The sequence below is a fragment of the Rhodnius prolixus genome, unplaced genomic scaffold, assembly GCF_049639745.1.
Source record: "Rhodnius prolixus isolate KJV_2025 unplaced genomic scaffold, Rpr scaffold_5, whole genome shotgun sequence".
NCBI lineage: Eukaryota > Metazoa > Arthropoda > Insecta > Hemiptera > Reduviidae > Rhodnius > Rhodnius prolixus.
In genome coordinates, this window is record NW_027411624.1 from 7,834,306 (window position 1) to 7,853,534 (window position 19,229).

At 30.6% G+C, this 19,229-nt stretch overlaps 2 protein-coding genes across 2 annotated transcripts; one reads left to right on the plus strand and one right to left on the minus strand.

Moving 5' to 3' along the window:
- Positions 1–471: 471 nt before the first annotated feature.
- On the plus strand, positions 472–4,002 carry PIG-Z (phosphatidylinositol glycan anchor biosynthesis class Z). Its single transcript, XM_074136481.1, has 6 exons — positions 472–921; positions 1,000–1,234; positions 1,330–1,495; positions 1,595–2,136; positions 2,249–2,737; positions 3,518–4,002. The coding sequence occupies exons 1-6, from the start codon at positions 738–740 to the stop codon at positions 3,930–3,932; spliced, it is 2,031 nt and encodes a 676-aa protein (XP_073992582.1). The 5' UTR covers positions 472–737; the 3' UTR covers positions 3,933–4,002.
- A 2,094-nt stretch (positions 4,003–6,096) lies between these two features.
- On the minus strand, positions 6,097–15,151 carry Mtl (Rac family small GTPase Mtl). Its single transcript, XM_074136509.1, has 6 exons — positions 14,950–15,151; positions 14,628–14,769; positions 14,440–14,554; positions 14,148–14,265; positions 12,636–12,796; positions 6,097–10,608 (listed from the first exon to the last, which is right to left on the minus strand). The coding sequence occupies exons 2-6, from the start codon at positions 14,741–14,743 to the stop codon at positions 10,531–10,533; spliced, it is 588 nt and encodes a 195-aa protein (XP_073992610.1). The 5' UTR covers positions 14,744–14,769; positions 14,950–15,151; the 3' UTR covers positions 6,097–10,530.
- Positions 15,152–19,229: the final 4,078 nt, after the last annotated feature.

Consider the following 19,229-nt stretch of genomic DNA (forward strand, 5'->3'; position numbering starts at 1 on the left):
GTAAAATATTTTTCAAAATAAATTTAATGAGTGTATGGTGGAAGGTTTTGCTTAGTGTAAAGTACGGTCCTGTCACTTGGTCAATATGGAATAAGAATTTAATAACTGATACATTCTTGAGTTTAAAGAAAATGAAATGATTTGGAAGTTCGAAATTCCTGTTATTCTTTTTTTGTTTATTTTTCGCTAATTACTCGAAAACCAATGGAACTTGAACTCAATAAGTTTTACTATTCATGCAAGGTGTTATCAATTGTGCTTAAAAATTTGAAGTAGAAAAAGCTGCAGTTAGCTTATGGTTTCCATAACAAAAGTACCTTCTTAATTGTCTGATATAAATTCTATTTTTTGTATGTTATGTATCTTCAAAAAAATCCTAACTTGAATTTCATGCAAAAAGCAGTTTCCAATGATAATACTTTTACTTAAGCAAAATTAGCTTAAAATTTTGATAATTTACAGACTGTACGAGCTGACAGTAGTGCGCCCTAGCGACGAACGCTAGCAAAAGTCCGCAACTCATGTGGGTTATGTTGACAGTTTGTTGCCCATGGTTGCAGCCGATACGTTTAGGGATGGATAGAAAAGTAAATGTGCGGATTTTGTTTGTTTATAATTTTGATATTTGACGTCATATGGGTCTAGAAGAAGATGTGTTATCTAGTAAGTTGTTTTGTGTTTTCTCGAATTTAAGAGAAAACTTATCCTGCGGAATGTTGCGGTGAGACGCACCCGTCATGAATAACCGTGATAAGAAAGATGGTGATACCAAGGGGAAATTGGACGAAGAAGAAGCGGCTGTACAATTAAGTTTAGTTCCTTATTGGTTTCTTGCATTTTTACGTTTAATATTAACACTTTTGCCGCAAACCGGTTACATCCATCCCGACGAATTTTTTCAGACCATAGAAGTTATCAATGGTATTATAATCTTTTATTTACTAGTTTAATTTCTTATGAGCAGTAACTTAGAATATTAATTATTTATTTTTTTCGCAGGGGATATTTTCGGGGTAGCCTCTACGAGGCCATGGGAGTTCAATGAAACATTCCCCGTGCGCAGCATCTCTATGCCTTATATAGTTGTTGGGCTTCCATTATTTTTATTAAAAAATGCTGCTCCATTTATAAATTTATGGTTTGATATTCAAGCAGTAACTCCATACACACTATTGGTGGCACCAAGAGTCGCTTGCTGCTTTCTTTCCTTTATCATAGATTACTGCTTATACAGGTACATTCGTAAGTGATATTGTTGAACGATATTGTTTTGTTTTAAATCTTTGGAATTCTTTTAATGGCAGCATACAAAATCTTTTTTTTAAATAGAATTTGTTGCTTATATGGCCAAAATTATCGTTCAAGATTATTAACATTAGCCAGTTCTTACACTTTGTTAGTCTATGGATGTAGAACATTTTCAAATACATTCGAAATGGTTTTGACATCAATATTAATATATTTAGTAGCAGCTTGTATGGCAAGATCTGATCAGGTATGTTTGAATTCCTTTGAACTCAAACATTGATTAATATTGCCTATTATTTATATTTATTAATATTTTGATAATGTAACATGATTATTTCCTTTGCAGATCATTTATCAAGATGAATTTCTCAGAGAAAGATATAACACCTCAGACAACATTAAAGATCGGGTAAAATTTCACCGTTTACGATTGTCTCTTCCTTGGCATACATTCTCAAATGTTTTACCAATTGCCACCGTGACGGTACTCGGAACTTTCAACCGTCCTACATTTCTGGCGTACGCGTTTCCTCCAGTATTTTTCTGGTTACATCGAGGCTTGGGCTCCAGATTTATTGGATTAAATGATTTCAATATGAGAATGATAGCTTTTTGTGTTTGTTCATTACCAGTGCTTCTTGTTCTTATCGTGGTAGATTCAGTATATTATGGCCAATTAACTGTACAAGAAATTATGCATAAAAACATAAGTTTGATGAGAGACTTAGCAATGACACCATACAACTTTATAAAGTATAATGTTAATTCTTCTAATCTTGTAGAGCATGGCCTACATCCAAGATTTACTCATACTTTTATAAATATACCGCTTTTATATAATGTCCTAGGAATTTCAGGAATTTTTGGGTTTGTTAATATCATTTATAGGTAAGTTTTAGAATTATTTTAATTCATTATTAGAAGGATTATTTAGCAATTTGTCAATATCATTACCTCATTTTTATTTCTTTACTGTCATTTCAACTCTTTTTATTTTTAGGGGTTTATTGAAAAAGTGGAGCAGTTTACCTAGAGTACAAAGTATAATTGGTTTGATGACAACATCTTTCATCATTCCCATAGCAGTTTTATCAATTTTCCCTCACCAAGAAGCAAGATTCCTAATCCCTTGTACCTTGGCGCTCGTATTTTTACATTCACAAAGGATAAGACACGTTGATGAATATAAAACAGTTATTCCTAAAAAAGAAAATGGTTTTACCGCTTATGTGAAAAAAGATAGAAAATTTAGCTATAAAGATGGTACTCTAGCATTATGGTATTTAGTAAACATAATTATGACTGTATTTTTTGGTTTTGTACACCAAGGTGGTGTTTATCCGTTGATAACACATTTTTCTGCTGAACTAAACGCCAAACCTAGACTGACTGTGTTGCATCTAGTTACTTCGCATATTTATACATTGCCAATATCTTTATTGCAATTAAAGTATGGAAAAGCTGCTCAATATTCTTATAGTGGAACCAGGTAAGTTATTTAAAGATTTTAATTTTGTATTTTAGTGAAACAGCTTTTAGATTCCCATATTCATTTAAATTAAATTAAAAATAAATATAAATTTATTAAATCTCTATAATAGTGAGATGCAATTTAAATGTTTGCACATATTAATTGCTTACTGTTTGATGTTTAATGTTTATTAAAAAGTTGACCAACTCACTCTATTGGCGACAATAAGTTACTTTCGAATCCTCTAAATAACTATTTCTACAAAATTGTCCCCTTTGCTTTATTTGTTAAGTTAATCAGTATTTTCTTGCTCAGGGATAATTCTAAAGAATGCCATAATTCTAAATTTCACTTAAAGTGCCCACATATTTTACCTAATCAAAAATTCATGTATAACTAGTTATTTAAGATTTCTAGTTTGAGTTACGGGATTTTGTTTGAAGTTATGAATGAAATAATCGTGAGCTTTTAGTTCATTACTACTAACTAAACCCCGTAGAAGGGGCTTGGAATTCCTACGGGTATTCCAGGCAAACAATACTCAGACTGACAACACCAACAATTCAGACCTCTTCTTTTTTTATTGTTTACCTTCAAGTATTGTAGAGAATAAACAGTAACATAGTATGACCATTACGGTATTATTTTATGGCTGCTACTTACGACATGGAATTAATTTTCGTCTCTTCCAAAGGAATATTGGAACTTCTTGTTGTGGGACCCATTTTAAAACTGTTGGCTGGATTTATTTTCTTGATTGATCTTTATTATTTTTCTTTTCTTTTTTTTTTTTTGCAGGTATCAAAAAGTTCAAGATTTTTATACTTATGAACTGGGTTCAGCAAACATGGAAAGCGTAGCGTTAAAATTGAATTCAGTTCTTGAACAAGCTGAAAAGACATGGTCTGAGAAACGTTTAAAATACAAAGTTTTTCTAGCTATTCCATCAAGTATAACTTATGATTTCCAAGCAGAAGCTCTAAAACATAATCTAACACAAAATATCGTGACGACATTTTATCCACATGTATCTACGGAAGCGTTACCATATTTTGATTCATATTTAAATTCAGATTGTCAATCTGATGGAGTAGATATGCAATCTTGTCCGGCTGATCTGCCCAGTGTAACTTGGACTTTAGATATGCCATTAAAATTTTCACTCCATATAGCGCATCAGTTTGGATTAACACTTTTATCCGTTAAAAAGTGAATTTTTGTGATTTGCTACTTAAAAATTGCCTTATAATTTTTTATCACTGTAATAAAGAGGTACTTCCACATGTGTTTGTTTTATTTTTTAAAGATAATATAGTGTTCACTCATAATCTTATTAACCTTTTATGATATGATTTCAGTCATCAAATTTGGAACGACAAGCTGTAGTCTTTGATCCTAGGCAAAATTACATAACGAAATATGATTCCGTCTTACACTCAGAAATGCTCAGTAACGAGACTAATTAAGTATCAATTTTAGTATCTTTTCATACTCAAAACTTGGAAGAATTACTATTTCAGTAATTTGTATATAAAAAAAAATAGCCCTAGCAAACAGTTATCTAAATATTCCAGATCCAAAAATCTTGTTTCTTATATTACAGAGACTAAGATTCTATACTTCCAGTTTTTGTATCTTCTATATCTCGATTATTATTCACTTCAATATTTTTGAACTTAGTTTTAATGTAGTTATGACATATATATACATCGTAGGCTAGATTTAGTACATCTCCTAAGAACGGAGTTAAGGGTTACTCTTTCCCAAAATGTAATGTTACGTGGAATTGTTCTAGCCTTGTTGGAGTAATCGAAGTAAAATTAAGCGATTTGTTTTTTCGTTTGTTTAGGGACTTCTTGTTCCTACCATTGCTACTTGTGTGCCCTCGTTCGATGACTTAACCTGCTATGCAGTAAATTGATGATATATCTTGAGAGTGTGCTTTTGTTGTGAATGCCCGGCATCCAAGACCATATCCACATCAGAATATCTTTTCTGGCATCTGACATTGTCTTGAATTAACTTGGTAGTAATTGATAGTTGAGCTGCCTAGATTTGTGAGATTTCGACTCAGGCATTGATAATAAACCATTTTCTTATGATCGCTTGTTAGCTAGCCAAGAAACCTCACAAACCTTTTCTCTGACGGAATTGCTCAAATGTGATAGAAATAATATTCATTGTAATGAAACAATAACAAACTAAGAAAGTAGTGTGCAATATCACAAGAGGCTAATCCTAAATATTTATTTAAAAAAAAAGAAAGAAATTATAATTAGTATTGTACCGTTAAATTATAAGAGAAGGAAAATACACTAATTCGTGAAATTTTTGCGAGATCGACAATTGTAAGAAAAATTTAAACCACAATTTATTAATTTATTTAAATAACATCTTCAGATTTGTGGAGCTCAAGTCATGGAAAGCAAGAGTTAACACTTTGAAGTAGGAAGAGGGTAATTTGAGAATCAACGGCAAAAGTTTTCTTAAAGAAGTATTCACCTTTTGTATTTATGTGTAAGTAACAGTTTGAGCATTTCTCATAATTAGTTATTGAGCGAGAATTTTGAAATACAATGGAAAACAAAATTGGGACTAATATTCGAAAGTGTTAAAAAAAATTATAAACAACCTTTTTCTTGTATTTGTCTTATTATTCTAATTTCTTTCGTATTGATTGTAAGTAGCACTATTAATGCCAGAATGTGTTAAGTGAAGGAACTTAATGAAATGCTGAGTAGGAATTGATGAACGGAAGCTTCGAGTCAACCGTGAACATAAAAAAATGTTACTTTCCTTTTTGGTTTTCGGAAAAGTAAGATGCTGGCCTAAGAGAAATACGAAATTTTGAGTTTCAGCGATTTTTCTATCTTGGGTTAAGTTGTGCTCATTAGTTTAGTACATGTATTTTCGTAATATATGTTGGTACTGTTGTAACTTTTACTAAATAAAAGTTCATCCTCCAGACTAGAATGGTAGGTTCCAATTGGTGATTTCGATTTCAAATTGTCAATCGGATTGAAGTTAGTTACTCAGTCGAAATAATAAAATATTAGCTTCTTGCTATTTTTATTTTTGAGATAATATATATATTTTATTCATATGTTGCATTCACGTTAGATTTCGCAAGGGCTTGCCAAATAACCTTAGAAAGCAGCTTTTCTATTTCTTTGCCAAACAACTCTTCACACGGACACAATATGTACAGTTCTTCTTCCACATAAAATTGCAAAACCTTTTGAGACATATCCAAAGCCATTTTTTAAGAATCCCTTTATCTGTCGGGGTTAAGAATCCTTAAAATTTGTATTTCCGGTGGAAACTAAAAATTTTAAAAGATAAAAAAAATAAAGGAGATTAGGGGAAAAAAATTACAGTTATTAATAACCGGATATATTTAAAAGGATCATTAATTTGCAACAGTTATATTGGCCATATTTTCTGTTTAACAAAACAAAAAAAAAAAGAAAGTTAAATTACATTATAACAACACATAACTTTTATTCGTCATATTTTTTATTTCATTTTTTTTAAAGCAGTGTTCCAATTTTACTAATTAAAAGAAAAAAATCTCTTTTTAATATCATTTTATTAAACCAAAAAGTGCAGAAATTTCTTCTTTTTTTTTTTTTTAATCTAGCAAAAAATTCAATTTTAACAATAACTTTTCATAATCTTGGAAGTAAAATTAATTTTTTGTTTATTATTTACATATTTTCTTGTTTATTTTTCGATTTTGTAATGCATAAATTCGGATAATATTGGTTTATTGTGAATACAAAGATAAATAAAGAACACTAATAACTAATACAACAGAAATATCTCTATAAATTTAAAAGAAAGAGAAGAAAAATATATAAGTATATAAAAATAAGGTCAGCTTTTTATTTATTTAAATTATAAAAAACAAATTCCCATTTTTCTGGTTAAAAAAAAAGTGCCAAAAAATAGGAGTAGCTTTTAAATAATGACTAGATGTAGAAATTAAAAAATGGCAGGCAATATTTCTTATTATCAATTTATTCTTGATTATATATAAAGCGAAATTAAGCTTATAATTACTTCGTATTTTTATTAATTTTTGTTTTTTGTTTTTTAAATTAAAGTTTTAGGCTTCAGATCTTAGAAAACAGAAGAATAGAACTAAACAATTACAACTAATAGGCACTCTTAACATAGTTAGCAATAAAAGCCTAAATTTAAATAAATAATTGAAATCATTTAAAGTACATAATAATTTAGATGAATATTAAAAGTAAATATCTCTTGAGGATTAGTACGAACTAGGGACAGAGGCATGCGGCAATGGTTGCAGTTGTCAACAAAATTATATCCTTTCTTAGAGCAATCGTGCAACTGATTAAATATTAGTTCTGGGATCTAATAGGTTTTTCTTTTAACAATATGGAACTGCGACATTGATCTTCAGATCCTTTAATTCAGGAAAAAGAATTACGAAGATATTGAAATTTAAAAGGGAAAATCCGGAGCAAATCATCATCCACTTTCTCTTACAACAATATTTAAGATTCTAACTTATACTATTCCTTCAAACTGCAAATTTTTTAAACATATATTCTTCTTCTTAAGCAGTTTGTAAATCCGTACATTATACTGATATGACACGTTAGAAAAAAGCTCACTCCAACCAGTTACCTAGAATTTTCGTAACGAGAATTTTTCTTCAAAATTAATTAAATGAAAGTTATTGATCTGAGATGTTATGATTATGTAAAGTTTAGAATATACCGTCAGGACTTGAAAAATTAAAGAAATCCATTCAGTGAGCTTTCTTTTCCGATTGAAAATTTTTCTTTAAATTTCGAGTTGACCCACTTTAAGCCAAAATGGTTCTTTAAGATGGAAACGTTTTCCAATCTTCTCTCTTAACCGAATTTTCTTAACATGTTTTAAATGCACATTTTAGATGAGCCAACGCGATAAGTTTTCCACGTTTAAAGAAAATCGTTTGAGCCGTTTTCGAACTGGTACACAGATGAAATGTGAGAGGTCTAAAGTTTTATGGAAAAATAAGAAATAATCATACATTAGGTAATTAAAATATTTTTAATCCACTTCCTAACAATCTCTGTCTAGGACATATTCAGCCATTTCGCTTGACTCCTTGAACCAAACTGAGTACTAGACCTCTAAGGTAAATACAATGAAAGAATTATAAATAATAACATCTGAACAAAGATCATTTGAGTTTGTTTGTATTGTTAATCTTAACTTTTTGACATTCAGATAATTAATTTGCTTCACTCAATGAAAAAAAATTAAAATCACTGTTAGACTTCTATTTTTAAAGTCAAAGCATACTAGATATTTTCTTTTCTAAATATTGTGCATTTAGACAAAATTTATCAAGAATTGCATTTAAAAAGTAAATAGTGTATTAGAAGTTAGTAACAAGGTTTTAGTTCATCAGTTTATTTATAATAAACATTAGTATTGGTCCTACTTTTTTCCCAATAAATGCAGTTCATATAAAATTAATACAAATAAATAAAAATAAAGACAGTAGTGACTAGACAGTATAATTAATTTATTTTTAATTTTTGTTTTGGTACAAAAAATCGAGAGATGGGCAGTATCGTAGCAATTGTTTTCCTTTTCCTTTTTTGAAATCCTTCCTTTAAAATAAATTTCATTAATTTAAAAAAATGAAAAAAAAACTAAAAGCTTTGGCAAATAATTGTTTGCTAGACAATCATTCGTATCTGACATTTTTTTAGTGACAATTAGTGAATCCATCTTATATTCATTTTGCTTTTTATCGAATACATTTTTTGCAATAAATCATTAGATTGAAAGAAATAGATTAACCTTTTTGATAAAAGTATTGTCTTTTTTTTTCTTTTTTTGGTAGAATATATTTCAATGACAATTTTTATAAAATATTGATTAAACTTTTTTTTCTTAAAAGATCTTGATTACAAAATTATTAGTTTTATAAATAAAAATTTTGTATGTGTTTTTATATTATACTATTAAAAAAGAGACAAGTCCTGAAATAGGTGGGTTAATTGAAAATATACTTTCTTCTTGCTTACATATAAATTTTTTAATATGAATTTATCTGGGTGGGAAGGGGGACCTGTCCATTGAGCAACGCTATACGAAATATTTGTTTAGGGCACCTAACAGCACAGCTAATGTAAGTTTTGTGTTTTATTTTGAAGAAAGAAAGGTTGACAAAGCGTACATAGGAAAAAGCATAAAAGAAAATTGTTCTCAGAAAAATTTACCTACAGTCTGTAACAAAAAAAAATACTTAAACCCACCCTTTGAACCCTTTCTTCCGTTTTTGAGTTACGTACAGACCACCTGGACATTGACCAGTTAATGTACCACTCGTTTGGACTCGGAGGACCTCCCAGTAAAATTACTCTCACATGTCCTTAATTTTATTTCCTTTTCAGTATTATCTCTCTTTATAGAAAATGTCTATTAAGTTTTTCTGAATTCAATTTTCTTTTAGCTAATGGACATATTTTTATTATCTATTTTATTTTATTTTTTTTTTTTTTTCTGGAAAGCTCAGAGAGTATTAGTAAACTATTTCCTGATGACATGTGAAAAGTTGTGCATTTTAAAATATTTATTAATATACATTTATGAATTAATAATGATAAATACAATATATATTTTTTGTTTAATAAAAAGAGCATTGTTTAATGCCTAAAACTACAATCTAATTTTAGCATTAAGGGCTTATAGGGAGGGTTTAAATTTTTGATTTTTTTTTAATTAACGATAAAATATATTGAGCATTAGAGCCAATAATTTGTGATGTTTTAAATTAATTTTTATAAAAAAGCACACATTTTTTTAAATTTTTTTTACAATTAAGAATAAAATAAATATTAGTTTTCACAAAAAATTAATGCTTAGTGTTTTTGTAGTAGCCTTGGTACTTGCGATATTTTTTTTATTTTTAATATTGATATTTTTAAAAAATCATTTATTCATTATGTATTAACTCTGTTCCATTTTCAGCAATAGCTTTAAAACCTCTTAAGATCTAAGTCAATTAATTTATCTCGTAGAAATTAAGTTGGTATTAATATCGCAAGAAAGGGCTACACTTGAGTCGTAACAAGCTTTTTAAATAAAATTCAGAAATTAATTTAAATCCAATCATATCGATAAAGAACCAATAATTTTTGTTTTAAAAAAAAAACTTACAACTAATAACTATCTAATTAGGCATTTTTATTATTATTAATTTTTGTTCTTAATGAGGCAATTAAAATTTAACTTTAGGATATAATATATAATTTATATATTTATGTTTTTGTTTACTTTGGCATAACTTTTTTTTTTTTTTTACGAAACTCTAAAAAAAAATGCATTTTAATTTTATTTAAATATAAATATACATTACAATATTGATGAGGTGCAAGGCTTTTATTCTTTGTAACATTTATTTGTATTAGTTCAATCAAACAATTTTTGGATGGCATAGATAATCTCACTCAATTATTTTCAAATATTTCTTTAAAATCACTTTAAAATTAAGATTTTTTCTTTTTAAATTTGAAACAAACAAAAAATTAGAGAGAAAATACAGTCTAAGCTCAATATATCTTCTAAGCCACATTCTATTTTGTTTGTTAAAAAAATTTGAAAATTTACACTTTTTCTTTTTTTATTGATTCATTAGAGGTATTTGCTCTGTGTGTGTTTTCTTATTCTAAACTGAGTTTGTTTAAATAGTTTAAAAATTATTAAAAAAAAAAAAAAGAAATAACAGAAATTAAAAGAAATATTCACTTTACTAAGTTGGCGTGATAAATCGTAGGTGACTAGATTAAAGCACATTTACGTTGTCTTCTCTTTTGAGGCTCTGGGCGTAACACTGCCCTAACAGCTTCATCAAATACCTAAACGTTTACAGGGTGAAAACAAAATTAATGTTAAAAAAAAAAAAAGTTTTGTTTAGGAAAGGATGTGCAAGATTCGGATTACTAAGAGAAAGCAGGGTAGTTTTGGATCACTTAAGATGGGTTCATACTCAATGGAGACCCTAAACGATCAATGTTATGAGATGTTTATAATATGAGAAGTTAAGTCGAGAATATTGATAATCTGACCGTAGCTTGAAAAATACTACCAATGTTTATGTGCTTCTACAGTACCTAGATCTAGACGGTAGAAGAGGAAAGGACAAGGATCTTTAAACATAGCGAGATAGCTAGGGAGGTAAGCAGATATTGACAATAACATTAAAGATTAAAGTGAATTCATACTTATTGGAAACTAATTTTTTTTTTTTTTTTAATTAAAATTACTTTTAAAAAGGCGAGTTAAAGGACTCATTTTCATCAAAATTCTCGCATCTTTAGAATGCCACTGTAGTAGCCTTGATTTCGACTTCTATAAATCACTTTCTTCTATTATCAAATCTCCCACAAATTACTCCTTCGCAAATCGTCCATTTTAATATCCCCAGCCAGAACCTGCTTTAGTAATCTCCAGATCCTTTCGACCCTAGTTCTAGACGCTCCCTATCGACTTGTTGCACCACTACCAGTACTCTGCATTAAAGGAGCTTTTCCTGTATGACTGGGACTTCATGTTCTTGAATGAGAGGATTATATCCGTGATTTCTTTTTAATCTGAAGGAACTTAATCATCCTCTAGCTGTCTGTCCTACTCATGTTGCACACCTTGTTCCAAACCAAGTTGGTGATTGTCTACCTTCTCGGTATATTGAGAAGGTTATGAAAGAACCTGACATCACACTTAAATATCTTTTACCTACCAGAAAAACTTCCTACCCACCTTCATTGTGAAATCTTCCTATACTTTCTCCAATTTCACATTTTGTTCTCGAATTCTATACAGCGATTCAAGAAAATGTTTATAGTAGCTTAGCTATTGCCTTATTTCTTTCTTCAACATCAAGCTGGCACTCTTAATCATACGAATCATTTCGACTTCTCTGTTGTTCTAATAATTCTATTTATGTCCCATGTAGAGAACATCCTTAGATGTACCTAATAGATATATGAATTATTTGAAACCTTTTCCCAAGAAAGTTCAATTAAGAACACTTCTGGGCGTAAAGGCAGTTGAACATCCCTATTAAGTGCCATTTCCATATTTGTATGGTCTTGCTACCTTTTAATATTTATTAAAATCCAAAATGGAATTGAAATTTCAACATTTTAGCATTCATTTTTATTGCGGTGATTAATTATAGTAAACTATTAATTTTTTATTTTTGAAAAATTAAAATTTTATTTCGTAAAATGCTATTAAAAAAAAACGAATTAGTTTATTAGAACATCTGTTTTCTGTTGAAACATCTGTTTCGTTTCTGTTCTCTAAACTGTTATGTAGCCTTCTTTCAGCAACGTAATTATAATTTTGTAGTTAAGTTTCTTTGGAGAGAATTAAACTTCGAAGGAGTTACCTTCTTAGACACTTAACTCAAACTATTACTCGGATCCACTTTCACTCTACGACAACGACTTGATTTTAAATAGTTAACTTACTCTGTTGGGTGTTTCGACCCAAAACTTACATATTTACAACAACGCTTTTCTAAATTAATTTCTAAATGCTTATATTCGTCTAAGGATGTAATTTATCAATGAATGTGAAAGAGATTGTGCAGGTCCCTCGCTATCAATATCTAGGAGTGATGATGATTTGTGAAAGACGCAGACTGACGGACGAAATTATAATGAGTATGAAATTATGAGTAAGACGAAATTCTTCGCTATGAATAGAATTCTCGTACCTGTAACCTAACCTACAGCAGCGACTCTTGATCATAAAAAATAATCAGATCGTATTCGACTTTAGGTTGCAGAGATAAAATTTCTCAAAAAAAAAGAAAGGCAAGATTAAAAGAGACCTTATCAGGAATACTACGACAAAAGTTCTTAAAAATGAGAATCACCTGTTTAAGTCCACGCTGTGTCAAGGCTGAGCATTCCATATATTTAACAGCTCTTACTTTGTTTGCTAATTTCTGTCCTTGTTCTCTTTTAATCGGTGAAAGACCTTGTTCTGTCAAACCATTTAATGTATCACGATCTTCCCTCAAGTCTATTTTGGTGCCTATATGCAAAACAAAAGGTTATTAATTAATTTGACGCATTTTTAAGTTAAATCAAGCAAACATCTTATTTTGATTGATTTTTAAATTTATTAAAACTGTTATTAACACTGAGCTTTTCAATATAAACTAATTTATATTGTTTTCAATTTTAAATTATTTCTGTAAATACCTATTTCAAATTAAATTGTTGCGACCATTCATTAAATGTTTCATTTTCTTAGACACACGATTTTTAGATCTTCATCACCTTTAAAATTTTATTTATTACTGGAAGAGATAAATTATTATTAGGACCAAGCTCTAGGCCATCCAATGCTCTACTTCCTTCTGCTCCTCTTACTACCTTAAACAATTCTCAGAAAGATATTCAACTGGGAACCTGAGAAATGTCCTTGGAAGATACAGCAGCATTTCACTAATAGTCCTGCCCGGAATAGATTGGCAAGTATTTAAGATTCACGAACTTGATGTTGTACCGAGTGTAGATATGGGGTTGAATGGTGTGTAACGGTCATTTGTGGAAGACCGATACATGTTTATCCAAAGAGCCGTGGAAACAAAAGGACGACCATTTAAAGGGGAAAGAGGTCCGTTTGCCATTCTATCCATCAGTACTTCACCAATAGTTCCGGGATGAACAATTTTAGGTGCGGATTATTTTGAGATAAGAAATCATTTGTAGGCGTATCTTGTGGGTTAGTGGGATATTGTTTCCCAGGTTGAGGTTGATGCCATTATTTGATATATTTCGGTCGGGTGGCCACGAAATTCAAGATTTTAATGGACCTACTCTGATGGCCTGGCTGCACTGAATATACTAAATTCTTGTTTCTTTCTCGAAAATTGGTGCTGGAATATTCTAGTATCTAAAAGTCAGAAAGCGTGATCATCTCTTAAAGAGGCTCTAGTCTGTGTGTTTAGTATATTTCAAGTCATACGTGGTTTTTCGAGAATTGAGGTGATGGAAGTAAAATCTACTACTTCATCTCTTATTGTTTATGGGCCACCATAAATCATTAAAGATCTAAAACAGATTGTACCCCAAAAAAAAAGAAGCATCCTATTAAAAAGGGATCTTTGTACTCAAATTTAAAATACAATTTTGTTGTATTCCTTTAAGAACAAGTCAAAAATAATTAGAAAAAGCCAAATAATATATGTATGCTTTATTACTGTGTCGACAATTTATCATTTTTTGATTTCAATTGAAATAAACATCACTCCTTAAACCAACTTTACAAGAAAAAGGACTCTGAAACTAGGTACCCCAAAAATATATGTTATATATTCTGGAGTAATCTCAATTTTTATTTTTTCAGACGAATTATGAGAATTAACACTGATACAAACCAACTAATATCATAGGAGCATCTGGGCAGTGGTGTTTAATTTCTGGATACCATTTAGATGTAACGTTCTCAAAAGATGATGGGCTGGTAACACTGAAGCATATCAGGAATACATCTGTCTGAAAATTAGAAGAAAGAAATATATATACACATATGTTTAGCAAAACATAATATACATAATTCAAATGGAAAAGATTCAAAGTAAGAGTGCTATCTTACATTAACCCAACTTTGTAATGAAACTTAATCTCTTGAGAGCAAAAATCTAATAATTTTTTATTCTTATTAATTACCTGCGGATAGGAAAGTGGTCTTAAACGATCATAATCTTCTTGGCCAGCAGTATCCCATAAGCCTAGACTAACTGGAATACCATCTACGACCATCGGCGCTGAGTAATTATCAAAACTACAAAAGTAATTAAAAACAAAGATTGGAAATAACACTTAATTCAACAAAATACGAAGCAAAATTTACTAACACTGTAGGTACATATTCTCCAGGAAAACTATCTGTAGTATAAGATATTAGCATACATGTTTTTCCAACGGTACCATCTCCAACTACTACACATTTAATAGGTCGTCCGGAAGACATTTTTATCGTTGTAAAAATTAAAAGATCTGTAAAATGAAACGTTTGTGACGTTTAATTTACAAGGTAAAGTTATGGCAAAATGATTCAACTAAAATCACCATGTTGAGTTGAGCGCCCCTTTCACAAAATTACTAGTCTCAGATTTAAAATAATCCGGTAAAAATAAATACAATTAATCATCAAGGGTTAAAAAGTGAATCACTTACATATTTTTCCAATCAGCCTCTAACGAAATTCTGTTGATATTTTACTTATAACTTCAAGGATAGTTTATGTTTATCAAAGTAATATTGTTTTATTTTCTTCCATATTTCTTGTATTCAACAAAACACATTCGTTTATTTAAGGGATGTTAGACACCTATGAACGTACGAAGCCTCAAGCAAATCATCCAATAAAAATGATATGATATGCTTCCAACCACTTTCATCAATCATGAAAAAAAATCCCTTTTTTGTAATGAAATTATATTATTCCATATATTAGTTCAGAAATTGAAAAAAAACAATCATTGCATGCACGAATCGAAGCAACTTAATCTCTGAATAAAGAAAATGCACAAACATTTAACCCCCTTCCTGCTAATATTTTGATTAAAATATTCTTTAGATGAGTGCTTTAGTTAAGGGGTGCTCAACCTCCAAGAAAAACATAAATTCTGGCCATTTATTCCAATATTTGAAGTGTGTAGTATTATTTTTAGAATTTATTATACATATAAATATTTAGTCAATTGACATTATTTCCAGGTAAAAAAAAACTTGCTTAGCTACTAGCCAATTCCTTCGCTGATGGTCAGTGACCAAGCGTAGGTCTTTGTATATTTTTTTTGTTTGTATATACATATGTTTCAAAATTTCAGTTATTAATAAAGACATTCTACTAGCCACTTCCTTAAAGGCATTCGTTGAGTCGACAATTTCAGAAAATTGTCCTTATTTTTACAGGTAATACTGAACAATAGAATTTAATTAACATTTGATTTATTAAGATTTTATTTTCATCTGTGAAAATTTTTAGATTCCATCATTTGATTTACTTAATCACTATAAACAACAATAATCATTGAGTTAAAAAACAAATCTTTCTCTGATGAGTTCGTTGGATGTTTACTGTTGTTACTATATTCAAACTGTACACATTTATTATGCTCAAAGGTAAAAACGAAAACCAAATTTGAACATTTAAAACATATTTCTATTAAAAGTGCAAAATACGTGGTTTTCATGCAAGAAAATTCAGCGTACCTTGCGTATAAATCGAGTAGGCTAATAATTTGACTCACCGGTAAGTTTAAATAGTTTAATCTTGTTCAGTCCACTTTATATTCTTCCTTCTCGAAGCACTCTATTATAACCACCTTTCATCCTTTTCACCTTTTCATCTCTTTGATTTCCACCCGTGTGGAATTACCGTTTATTCTCAAGTAATTGTTCCCAATAAATTTCATTATTCATGTAAGGCTAAGTTTATCAAATATTTGCCTACGTATGTGCCTCCTGCTCTTTCTAGTGCTCTCTAGCCAAAATTGATGTAAGAGAAATTGTAGAATCTAAGTGAGTTCTTTTCTCTATTTTTTTAGTATCTATGTGGAATGGAAATCCGTGGAGGCACCCCCGGATAAATTTATTTTAGTTAAATACTATTCCATGGCAATATTTATATTGATGGCAATGGGAAAAGATATTGTTATGTCTAAATTATTTCCAGGCGTTAAATACACTGCTCCACAAAAAAAGTGGCGCACTTTAAAAATGCCTTATGTTTTTTTCTCTGTAACTTTTTTGTTCTACATTTTATTTTAGTTAGTAAATATAAGAAGTATAAAGTTACGGGAGGGCTAAAATTAAATAGAAAATGATCTAAAAGAAATAGAAACCTTTAATTTAACAAAAAAGTACTTCTCAGCAGAAAATGAATTTGAAAAAAAAGTATTTCTTCCGATTAAAAAAAGAGAAAAAGAATTTTAGTAACGTGTATTGTTCGCATTACTGCATCCAATCTCCTCGGCATACTCCTTATTAAATTTCTCACGAAATCTTGTGTTAATTCCTGCCATATCTCCACCAGAGCACCTCGCAACTCTTCTAAGCTCCTGAGCGGATTATTTCTCCATCTTAATCGCCTACCAAGCTCATCCCAAAGATGTTCAATTGGATTTAAATCCGGGCTGCGTGCTGGTCATCTCAGAATACGAATGCCAGTATCGTGGGGATATTGAACAACACAGACGGCAGTGTGTGGTCGGGCATTATCCTGCATAAAAATAAAATTTTCCCCAATAAATGGTGCATAGGGTATCACAAATTGCTGCAAAATTTCCCTCACATAAAAATCTGCATTCAAGATTGCCCTGTTGAACACGTGGAGCTCAGTATAAGCCCCCATAGAAATCCCAGCCCACACCATCACTGAACCACCTCCGAATGGTAGTCTACCAGAAATATTGCACGGAGCGTAGCGCTCCCCAGGCCTTCGGTAAACTCGTCGCCTCCCATCAGGTGCGTAGAGAGCAAAACGGGACTCGTCTGAAAAGAGAACGTTACTGCAATCGTTCTCAGACCAGTTGCGGTGTTCCCTAGCGAACTCTAGACGGGCTCTCCGATGGTCTACGGTGAGCAATGGTCCTGTGGCTTGCTTCCTAGAGCGTAAATTCATTTCAGCGAGCCTTCTTCGTACATTTTCGGCACTGACTGAAACTCCACGAACAGTAAGCAGTGTTTGAGCTGTTTCATAAGCAGTTGATGTACGAGTGTGAATTCTAATAAATCGGTCATCAACTGCTTCTGTGCCTCTTGGTCGACCCGAACCTTGTCTGCGAGTGCAGAGGCCTGTCTCCCGGTAACGATGGATGGCTCTACGGACGGTGGTCTCAGGCAACCCTAACGTTCGTGCTGCGTACCGCTGACTCCGTCCATTCTCAACTAATGCAATAATACGGGCCACTTGCTCTGCTGTAATTGAGAGTTTGCAATGCTTTCAGCTTGAAAAAAGTCGAAACGCAACTGTAGAGGTCAATAAATTTATTTACTGTTGAGGTAAAGTTCATGTTGTTGTTTACACAAAAAGACCGAAGGGGATTAAACGAGGAATTGCTTCTCTATTTACAAGAAACTTTGGGCCTTGTTTCGATTAATTGTTCCCTGACAGTTTATGAAAATAATTAAAACTAATAATCTTTCCCCAAAATGTGATAAAACAAAAAATAAACGTTTTTTTCAAAGTGCGCCACTTTTTTTGTGGAGCAGTTTATATTATCATATTGAATGTGTGTTTTGAGACGAAAAGGTGTAAAGGCGAGAAAATATATTATTGTATATTGATTATTATTGAAGTGATTCCTTGTTTTTCTTTCTTTCTTTCTTGTTAAGTATTATCTACTCTCTTCTTTCCTACATGTATATGTATATAGATACATATACCAAGTGTTGGTTTCAACTTCATACATATTCTAATATTTTCATTGACGTTTCGCTTTCTGTTATCTTAACGTAGAGTTGCTGATGTCCGCTTTAGATAGTGCGTGATTATTATCTTTTATTTTTTGTCTTAGGGTATTTGCTGTGCTTGGTTCCTGACTGAGTCGTCAGTTTTATATTATTTTAAAAGATTATGTGTCATATTTAACATTAGGCAGTTTCAGAAATAAAGACCTATTTATTTATTAGTAACAAAGCATATTCGTTGTTAACTTATAGTAGAGCTTGTAAAAACTAAAGGAAAAAACCTTCGGGTATTGCATTACTAATGGGAACAATGATACTCTGTATCCAGAACCCAGAGTTCCTGTCTCCGGTTTAATTAATACGAGATTGTCTTCTATTTTCCATCATAAGTTACTTGGTATTCTTAGCTCCTAATTGTTTGATTAGTTCTGGGTTTTCAGTTTTGTACGTATATTTTTGACATTAGCCACTAAGTGATTATTCGTGTTCTTGTTTATCATGTGGTATAATGTTACTGCCATTCCTGCGTCGATAGCCGTTCAGTGTTATTGATGTGATTATTATTTTTGGGCTTATATTTAGATTTTGTCTTAAGTTGTGAATGTTGTTTTAGTAAGGTCCAAACACACAAATTCATTAAGCAAACCTCGTAAGCGCACAAAAAACATGAATTTTTGAAAACCTGAAACTTGCATGTTGCATGGTTTTTACTGTTAAAGTTTTCTTTTTAAGATTTTACTTATTTACTTACTTCTTCTATTATTAAAATCACTTATTCATCATTGTTCCGTGTAATATTTCCCAGTTCATCCTTTATACTCCCTTCTTTACATCCAGCAGTTTTTCTTAAATTTCATGGTATTGTTTTAATTTAATACAAAATTTATACTAATTAATGAATTTTAAAAATTGTATGTCATTTTCTAGACAAATAAACTTAATTGACAATAACATATTTTAAAATTTATTTAATAGGATCTGTAGGTTTATTTCAACCACAATCATTTACTTTATTGGAGAAATCTCCTTAACAAAAACTT